The sequence below is a fragment of the Hyla sarda genome, chromosome 8 (genome assembly GCF_029499605.1).
Source record: "Hyla sarda isolate aHylSar1 chromosome 8, aHylSar1.hap1, whole genome shotgun sequence".
NCBI lineage: Eukaryota > Metazoa > Chordata > Amphibia > Anura > Hylidae > Hyla > Hyla sarda.
In genome coordinates, this window is record NC_079196.1 from 233,831,368 (window position 1) to 233,841,473 (window position 10,106).

Consider the following 10,106-nt stretch of genomic DNA (forward strand, 5'->3'; position numbering starts at 1 on the left):
TAGGTATAAAAAGATCCATATAAAGATCTCTGTCCTGTCCATATATCTGTACATTGTGGTAAGATCCCCCTAAGGCTGGGTTCACACTACGATTTGTAACTACGGTTCCCATATACGGCTGGGAATGCATGTCTGTGAGCCGACCAGAGTGAACCGCAGCCTCTAGTCAGCTGCTTTTTCGGCCGTATGCGGTTTCCCGACCGCAGGCAAAAACATGGTCGACCGCTGCGGTTCACTCCGGTCGGCTCATAGACATGCATTAAATACGGTTCCCCTTTACGACTGAGTGCGGGCACCGCAATTAAACCCTGCCCCCCTCCACCCAGCTGTATACGGGAACCGTAGTTACAAATCGGAGTGTGAACCCAGCCTAAGACGTCTTTTCTCCAAACTAAACAACCCCAAGTGACAACCTGTCCTGGTCCTGTAATCCCCCCCCCCTATACCATTATTGTCCTGGTCCTGTAATTCCCCCCCCCCCATACCATTATTGTCCTGATCCTGTAATCCCCCCCCCCATACCATTATTATCCTGATCCTGTAATCCCCCCATACCATTATTATCCTGATCCTGTAATCCCCCCCCATACCATTATTATCCTGGTCCTGTAATCCCCCCATACCATTATTATCCTGGCCCTGTAATCCCCCCCCCCCTACACCATTATTATCCTGATCCTGTAATCCCCTCCCCCATACCATTATTATCCTGGTCCTGTAATCCCCCCCATACCATTATTATCCTGATCCTGTAATCCCCCCCATACCATTATTATCCTGGTCCTGTAATCCCCCCCCCCCATACCATTATTATCCTGGTCCTGTAATCCCCCCCCCCTACACCATTATTACCCTGATCCTGTAATCCCCTCCCCCATACCATTATTATCTTGGTCCTGTAATCCCCCCCCCCATACAATTATTATCCTTTTCCTGTAATCCCCCCCATACCATTATTACCTTGATCCTGTAATCCCCCCATACCATTATTATTCTTTTCCTGTAATCCCCCCCATACCATTATTATCCTGATCCTGTAATCCCCCCCACACCATTATTATCCTGATCCTGTAATCCCCCCCTCCACCCCACACCATTATTATCCTGGTCCTGTAATCCCCCCCCCCCCCCCATACCATTACTATCCTGATCCTGTAATTCTCTCCCCCCCCCCATACCATTATTATCCTGGTCCTGTAATCCCCCCCCCATACCATTATTTGCTCTCACAATAGACATGTGTGACTGTAGCTTCATATTTTTCAGCTCATATTTGGCATCTATATGGCCAACACATTCAGGTCATGTCTAGCTCATTTGCTTCCCAAAGTTGTGTTCTCCCTTTCCTCATGTATTTCTATAGACAAGACAACTTTGGGCAGAAATATCGTCTATAACAATTCATGTGTAAAAACAGATTCCGGATCCCAGACGTCCAGCACTGACCACATTGGCCTTTTCCCTGGTTGTCCACTGGTCCATATCCAGGAGATGTTTCTGAGCTATGTATAGGGATTATAAATATATATATTTTTTTCTGGTGACCATCAAAGGTTTTCAATGAACACAATTGTCATCTGAACTCTTTAAGTATTTGCCAGGTTGATGTGTCCAGATAATTTCTCATAATGAATGTGAGTAATGGACAAGGCTCCTATTTACATAGTTACCAAAATAAACCCTTCCATACATCATTCAAATGACTTGTAAGTGTCCATGACATGGAGATGATAGGCTGGAAAACCCTACAGCCAAATGAAGGAAAATTTGAAACAAGAAAACTAGAGAAAAAGGATTTAAAGATAAAATCTGAAGCATTGAGAGACTTTGCTTTTGAGTTGTTGACACGTTCTATAATAGAGACCATTGACATGGAGTTGAGTGCCATTTTGTTCTTATCATTTGACATTGTAGGTTTATGTTCTGGAATATTCTTCAATATGTTCATCTCAGTCGTCAGCTACAGAACTTGGCTTCACCATCATGGACTTCACCACCCACGAGGCCTCCTGCTCTTCTGTCTTGGATTGTCCAGCTCAATACATGAAGTTTATGTGCTTTTTTACACCATGTCCGCTTATATCTGGCCTAAGGAGTTCTTATCCATCACAGTCTGTATGATTTTAGCACAATGTCTATTCCCATTTTTCAGCTTTTTCCCTACGTGTCAGATCTCGTTGCTGTGCAGCTTCTACTGTATTAAACTTGTCTCCTTCCAGCACTGGATCCTCAAGGTCCTGAAGTCGCGGCTTCCATCTGTTCTTCCCTGGATAATAGCCGGCACTCTAGTGATATCCGGTATGGTGATGGTCACTTTGCTCGGTGTCATCTTCATCTCAGTCCCTGTAGATAACAGTGAGAATAACACTTTATACTGTAGGAGAATCAATGACACCTACTTTGATCAAATAATGAACATTACAAATAGTTTCAACATCTTGGCTTTTTTCCCGTTTTACCTCATCCTGGTGTCTCTGAGTTGTACGGTCAGCGCTCTGGTCCGGCACATACGGAGGGTGCAGGGAACATTGAGCCTGGACAGATCCCACCTGGACGCTCATCTTCATGCAGTCACCACCATGATCCTGCTCCTAGCACTGAACATGTCATTCTATGGATCTAAATTGTTTATAGAATGGAATGATCAGCCTTCCCCTTTAATTGTTGTTTGTTGGATCATATTTATCCTTTTTTATCCTCTCCTGGCTCTTACTTTAATCTACAGAACTAAGATACTATATAGTTACTTTATCTGTTGTCTTCATAGAAGAAGCTCGGAGGAGATGTGATTATAATATCTGGGAAAACAACATTAGATTCTGAATTTCTAAAATTACGTGAAACATAAATAAGAAGAAATCCAGAAGTTACGTATCCAGGTTGTTTTTCTCTTTGATGTGGCTTTTGCTTTTATGTCTTGTAGGACGGGTTTTACATGTTAGAGGTTTTGCATGTTATTTGGCTTTTACAGTTATATTGCGGACACATATAAGTCTCTCTGGTGGGGCCGGATTTGCGGTGGGGCTGGATTTGTATCCTTTGTGTGTTTCTGGAGTCTGTGTTATTATTATCAGTAAAGACATGTAACAGTTTTTGTTATTTTTTGTGTCTTATTTGTGAGATTCTGACTGATTTAGTAAGATGTAGATTCTGTATGTAAAGGACCTACATGAAGCTTGTAGTTATGTTCTCTATGTCCCTTCAATACTTTATACTGTTTATACTGTTATATGTCATGTGATTTACGTTGCCACATAGTGTCTTATAGATTTATTGCCATTTTTACATCTCTTGTGTTATGACCCATGAAAGTCTGGTCGTCTATGTGAAGGTTTATTCTTATTCTCAATGCTTCAGAGTCATCTAAAACCATCATGTCCACTAAACACAAAAGATCCTCCATCACATGAGTAATACCCTCCAGTAGGCAGTAATCTTCCTTCATTTTGCAGTAACCCTCCCACCAGTAGCCAGTACACACTCACAATAGGCAATTATCCCCCCCCCCAATAGGCATACAGCCCCAAATTGCCCGTAATTCTCTCACTTGCAAGTAATACCCCCAGTAACCAGTAATCCCCCTAGTATTCAATAACCCCCACCCAATAGCCCGTAATTCTCTCACTAGTAGTTAATCCACCCAGTACCCAGTAATCCCCCTAGTAGTCCATAACCCCTGCCCAGTGGCCCATAATTCTCCCAGTAGTCAATAATTCTCCCAGTAACTAGTAATCCCTCTAGTATCCAATACCCCCAATAGCCAGTACCCTCCCCCTCTTACTAACCAGTAATCCCCTAGTAGCCAGTAATGCCCCCAATAGTAAGTAACCCCCTAGTAGCCTGTAATTTCCCCTCGAGGTAATAATGCCCCTTTAGTAGGCAGTAATCCCTTCAATAGACAGTCATCTTCCCCAATAGACAGTAATGCCCCCAAATAGCTAATACTAGTCATTGCAGTTGGATACTGCTGGGGTACACTGGGGCAGCCATTGTCATTGTAGTTGGATACTGCTGTGGTACTCTGTGGCGGCCATTGTCATTGTAGTTGGATACTGCTGTGGTACTCTGCGGCGGCCATTGTCATTGTAGTTGGATACTGCTGTGGTACTCTATGGTGGCCATTGTCATTGTAGTTTGATACTGCTGTGGTACTCTGCGGCGGCCATTGTCATTGTAGTTGGATACTGCTGTGGTACTCTATGGTGGCCATTGTCATTGTAGTTCGATACTGCTGTGGTACTCTGCGGTGGCCATTGTCATTGTAGTTTGATACTGCTGTGGTACTCTGGTGGGGGCCATTGTCATTGTAGTTGGATACTGCTGTGGTACTCTGTGGCGGCCATTATCATTGTAGTTGGATACTGCTGTGGTACATTGGGGCAGCCATTGTCATTGTAGTTGGATACTGCTGTGGTACTCTGTGGCGGCCATTGTCATTGTAGTTGGATACTGCTGTGGTACTCTGTGGCGGCCATTGTCATTGTAGTTGGATACTGCTGTGGTACTCTGTGGTGGCCATTGTCATTGTAGTTTGATACTGCTGTGGTACTCTGCAGTGGCCATTGTCATTGTAGTTTGATACTGCTGTGGTACTCTGCGGTGGCCATTGTCATTGTAGTTGGATACTGCTGTGGTACTCTGTGGCGGCCATTGTCATTGTAGTTGGATACTGCTGTGGTACTCTGTGGTGGCCATTGTCATTGTAGTTGGATACTGCTGTGGCGGCCATTGTTTCTGTGATGCTTTGTCTGTGTGGTGGTGCAGCCCGGAGCTTGGTCGGGCAGCAGTGGGGCTGCCTGGCCACTGGGTCATTCCCCCTGTGGCTTGATGTCGCAGAGGTAGTGGTCGCTGCCCGGCGTTACGCCAGCATTAGGTTAGAGACCCACTCTGACTCGGTGGCCTGGACGTGGCGAGTGGACTTGTATTTTTTTTTATCAAAATGTATAGTAACAACCTGTTCATTTTTAAAATTATACTGAGAAGCAAATAGATCGAAATACAAATGGTGGATGTGCGGCTGTGTTTCTGTTTCTCTATTTTTGTTTCATATTTGGATACTATAAATTATTGCAATAAGTTCTCCAATTAATGGTTCATAAACGTTCATGAATACTCACAACCAATATGTCTCTTCAAGTTTTTTTGATGATAGGTCTCTCAACAGCCAGCCCGCCCGCACCCTGATCTGTGCTAAAAAAAAAAAAAAAAGGGGGGGGTAATAAGAAAGATGGTATCTTTTCCTTCTGGAGAGATTTTTGGCTCAGCACATAAATTTCCAGTCATGTTCTAAGTCTTCTGTGTGGAGTAAAACACAAGTGAAATCTGTCATTCACATCCCTTATCCCATTAAGGAGCAAAGTCATGTAACTTCTATATATTCTCTATTATTAAAGGGATAGTCCAGGGGAAAAAAAAACTTTTTTTATATATCAACTGGCTCCAGAAAGTTAAACAGATTTGTAAATGACTTCTATTAAAATTATCTTAATTCTTCCAAAATTTATCAGCTGCTGAAGTTGAGTTGTTCTTTTCTGTCTGGCAACAGTGCTCTCTGCTGAAACCTCTGCTTGTCTCGGGAACTGCACAGAGTAGAAGAGGTTTGCTATGGGGATTTTCTTCTACTCTTGACAGTTCCCGAGGTGTTATCAGAGAGCACTTAGACTGAAAAGAACAACTCAACTTCAGCAGCTCATAAGTACTGGATTGATTAAGATTTTTTAACAGCAGTCATTTACAAATCTGTTTAACTTTCTGGAGCCAGTTGATATATATAAAAAGGTTTTTTCCTGGAATAACCCTTTAATGTATTCATCACTATAATCATATAACTTTATAGTAAGTTACATTGTTAATAAGGTTGAAAAGACAAGAGTCCATCAAGTTCAACCTAAAGCCTTACTGTGTTCATCTGGGGGAACGAAAAAAAAACATGAGGCTGATGCCAATTGTCCTATGATGGAGGAAAATTCCTTCCTGACCCCAATATGACATCAGAATAAATCCCTGGATCACGTTCTATCACCATAAATCTAGTATCCATAACCTAAAATATAAAAGTTTTCTAGAAAAACAACCAGGCCCCCTTGAACTTGTTTATTGAGTCTGACATCACAGCATCATGTGGAGGGAACTCCATAGTGTCACTGCTCTTACAGTAAAGAATCCTCCATCACTACATCATGTGGAGAGAGTGCAATAGTCTCATTGCTCTTAAAGTAAAGAACCCTCCCTCACTACATCATGTGGAGAGAGTGCAATAGTCTCATTGCTCTTAAAGTAAAGAACCCTCTCTCATTACATAATGTGACAGAGAGTTCTATAGTCTCCCTACTCTAAAGTAAAGAATCTATGTGATGATGGTGAATCCTTCTTTTCCCTAGACGTAGAGGATGCCCCCTTGTCATGGTTACTGGCTTAGGGTTAAAAATATCCATATAAAGATGTCTGTACTGTCTATTCATATATTTGTACATTGTGATCAGATCCTCCTAAGATGTCTTTTCTCCAAACCAAACAACCCCATCCTGGCACAACACAGGCTACAGGACATCATACATTTATTGTTTCGAGGACCTGAGGAAGGCACATGTTAGTGCCGAAACGCGTTGTCCTATCGCTTTGAACCTTACAAACTGTCCTGTGCTACAGTGGTGTCCTGAATCCTTTTCTCAACAGCAGTAGTGCTCGTTCATAACCCCCTTTTTCTTGTTCTGTAATTAACCTATATTAGTTCCTGGGCTTTTGCTCTCACAATAGACATGTGTGACTGTATCTTCATATTTTTAACCTCATATTTGGCATCTATATGGCCTTACACAACAACAAAGATGTGGACTCAAATAGCAGGGGGTGCTCAACCCCATATGCAGTTGTACAATTGTGCATTTATTCTGGGGGAGCAGATCCTGCCCTTGTGATCTGTTGCTAAGGGTGATCTCCAGCATAAAAATGCATACAATGGGGGATGCCTGCAATGGACTACGAGTGCCACAATGGCCTCCTACACCAGACAAATGGTGTGGATTTGTAACAATTAGAATAATACAACAATACAGGAATTTAGATGCACTACTGTGGTAGATGTAAACAATGACATTGGTTATCCCTCAACACTGATGTTAAAATTGAGACATTATCCAGTATATCCTTAAATGAAGGACATACCTGAGCCCACACACCAACGCCAAGGTTTCTCAAGTTGCACGGGACCTAACACTAACCTATCTGTGCATGATAAGCAAAACCAGGGGCCAGTGGGCAATTACGGCAGCATTAGGTCGTACTCACAGCCTCCTCCCAGGTACCCTCCAGTGTGACTGAGCACACATACAATGGGAGGAGGGAGGAAGGCTACAAGCCCCACCCAAGTTGGCTAATATGTTGCCGGCCTCACAGGTGGACTGGCCAACACATTCATGTCATGTCTAGCTCATTTGCTTCCCAAAGTTGTGTTCTCCCTTTCCTCATGTATTTCTATATACAAGACAACTTTGGGCAGAAATATCTGCTACAACAATTCATGTTTTAAAAACGATTCCGGATCCCAGCCGTCCAGCACTGACCACATTGGCCTCTTCACTGGTTGTCCACTGGTCCACACCTTGGGGATGTTTCCGAGCTATGTATAGGGATGTGTCTACACCACAGTCACTGATATATGATCCACTCCCCCCCCAGCAGTCAGCTCTATGGCCATGTTGAATCAGGTCAGTTATATATATATTTTCTGGTGACCATCAAATGTTTTCAATGGACACAACTGTCATCTGAACTCTTTAAGTGGAGGTGATTGCAGGGACGTGGAACCCATCCTCTTTTTACATGTGGGGTCAAGTATTTACATTCTGACACCTTTACTTTCAGCACCTATATTTTTGGTTTCTTGCACTGTTTTTCCCCCTTTTTTTATATTTATTGTATACACGTATATTTCTGTGTTGCACATTGCACCTTATATATTTTTTTCTTTAAGGTTACATACACTTGTTATGCTTTAAATTGAGTGTCACATTGCACGTATACATTTTTTTAGCAAAAGGTGTTTTTATGATCCATTGGTGATCAGTTGACCCCGACATTTACGTCTTCCCTCTTTACAACTTTTTTATATTCTTTTCCCGTCCCTGCTATCCTTTGCATTTTTTAAGCTCATTTATTTACATATATATATATATATATATATATATATATATATAAAATATTTTTTAAATAATTATACACATTATCAAATTTCGCTAATGATTAGTATTTTTATGTATGTTATATAGCTATATATTATTACCAACTTTTCTTGCTTGTGTATGATATATGTATTTTTTGTAAAATAAAATCATATTTATTAAATTCTATGGTTATTGATTTCTTAGATTAATATATTTTCTATTTATTTTATTATATACATTTTTTACTCTTGGTGGGTTTACCCTATACGCTGTAGTGGCGTATTTATAGGTTACTCTTTAAGTATTTGCCAGGTTGATGTGTCCAGATAATTTCTCATAATGAATGTGAGTAATGGACAAGGCTCCTATTTACATAGTTACCAAAATAAACCCTTCCATACATCATTCAAATGACTTGTAAGTGTCCATGACATGGAGATGATAGGCTGGAAAACCCTACAGCCAAATGAAGGAAAATTTGAAACAAGAAAACTAGAGAAAAAGGATTTAAAGATAAAATCTGAAGCATTGAGAGACTTTGCTTTTGAGTTGTTGACACGTTCTATAATAGAGACCATTGACATGGAGACGGGAGACGTTGTGTTCTTATTATTTGACATTGTAGTTTTATGTTCTGGAATATTCTTAAATATGTTCATCTCAGTCGTCAGCTACAGAACTTGGCTTCACCCTCATGGACTTCACCACCCACGAGGCCTCCTGCTCTTCTGTCTTGGATTGTTCAGCTCAATACATGAAGTGTATCTGCTTTTTTATACCATGTCCGCTTATATCTGGCCTGAGGAGTTTTTATCCATCACAGTCTGTATGATTTTAGTATACTGTCTATATCTTCAGCCTTTTCCCTACATATCAGATCTCGTTGCTGTGCAGCTTCTACTGTATTAAACTTGTCTCCTTCCAGCACTGGATCTTCAAGGTCCTGAAGTCGAGGCTTCCATCTGTTCTTCCCTGGATAATAGCCGGCACTCTAGTGATATCCGGTATGGTGATGGTCACTTTGCTCGGTGTCATCTTCATCTCAGTCCCTGTAGATAGCAGTGATGATAACACTTTATACTGCAGGAGAATCAATGAAACCTACTTTGATCAAATAATGAGCACTACACGTAGTTTCAGCAGCATGGCTTTTTCCCCGTTTTGCCTCATCCTGGTGTCTCTGAGTTGTACGGTCAGCGCTCTGGTCCGGCACATACGGAGGGTGCCGGAAACGTTGAGCCTGGACAGATCCCACCTGGACGCTCATCTTCATGCAGTCACCACCATGATCCTGCTCCTAGCACTGAACATATCATTCTATGGATCTAAATAGTTTATAGATTGGAATGTTCAGCTTTTCCCTTTGCTTGATGTTTTTTGGGTCACATATATCCTATTTTATCCTCTCCTGGCTCTTACTTTAATCTACAGAACTAAGATACTATATAGTCACTTTATCTGTTGTCTTCATAGAAGAAGCTCGGAGGAGATGTGATTATAATATCTGGGAAAACAACATTAGATTCTGAATTTCTGAAATCATTACCGAGAACATAAAATATAAAATAAGATGAGATCCAGAGAACGTGTGTATCCTGGTGACTTTCTTCACTTCGCTTTAATGCTTTGTCTTCTGTTTCAATAGTTTTTATTGAAAATTATTTTCAGTGTTATACAAACAAACTTACAAGGTACAAGAGATAAACAAGCAATCTTCTTTAGAATCACTTAAGAAGTAACGGGTATATAATGGTTGCACTGCTGTGTCTGAGAGCAGACGTACAAAACACAATATAACAGTTATCATTCGCTTTACCTAACAAGCAGCACACACTGTACTCCAAATTACCATTTTAACCGTTGCTGCAAACTGGCCAACAATGAAGGCAAATGAAGTTTACCGAACAAGACAATGGGATATAACTAGTGGATTGGATTGAAAGG

At 41.3% G+C, this 10,106-nt stretch overlaps 1 protein-coding gene across 1 annotated transcript; it reads left to right on the top strand.

Annotated features, from left to right (window-relative positions):
• The first annotated feature begins 1,721 nt into the window (after window positions 1–1,721).
• On the top strand, window positions 1,722–2,789 carry LOC130285401 (taste receptor type 2 member 4-like). The gene has a single exon (XM_056536762.1). The coding sequence runs from the start codon at window positions 1,722–1,724 to the stop codon at window positions 2,787–2,789; it is 1,068 nt and encodes a 355-aa protein (XP_056392737.1).
• Window positions 2,790–10,106: the final 7,317 nt, after the last annotated feature.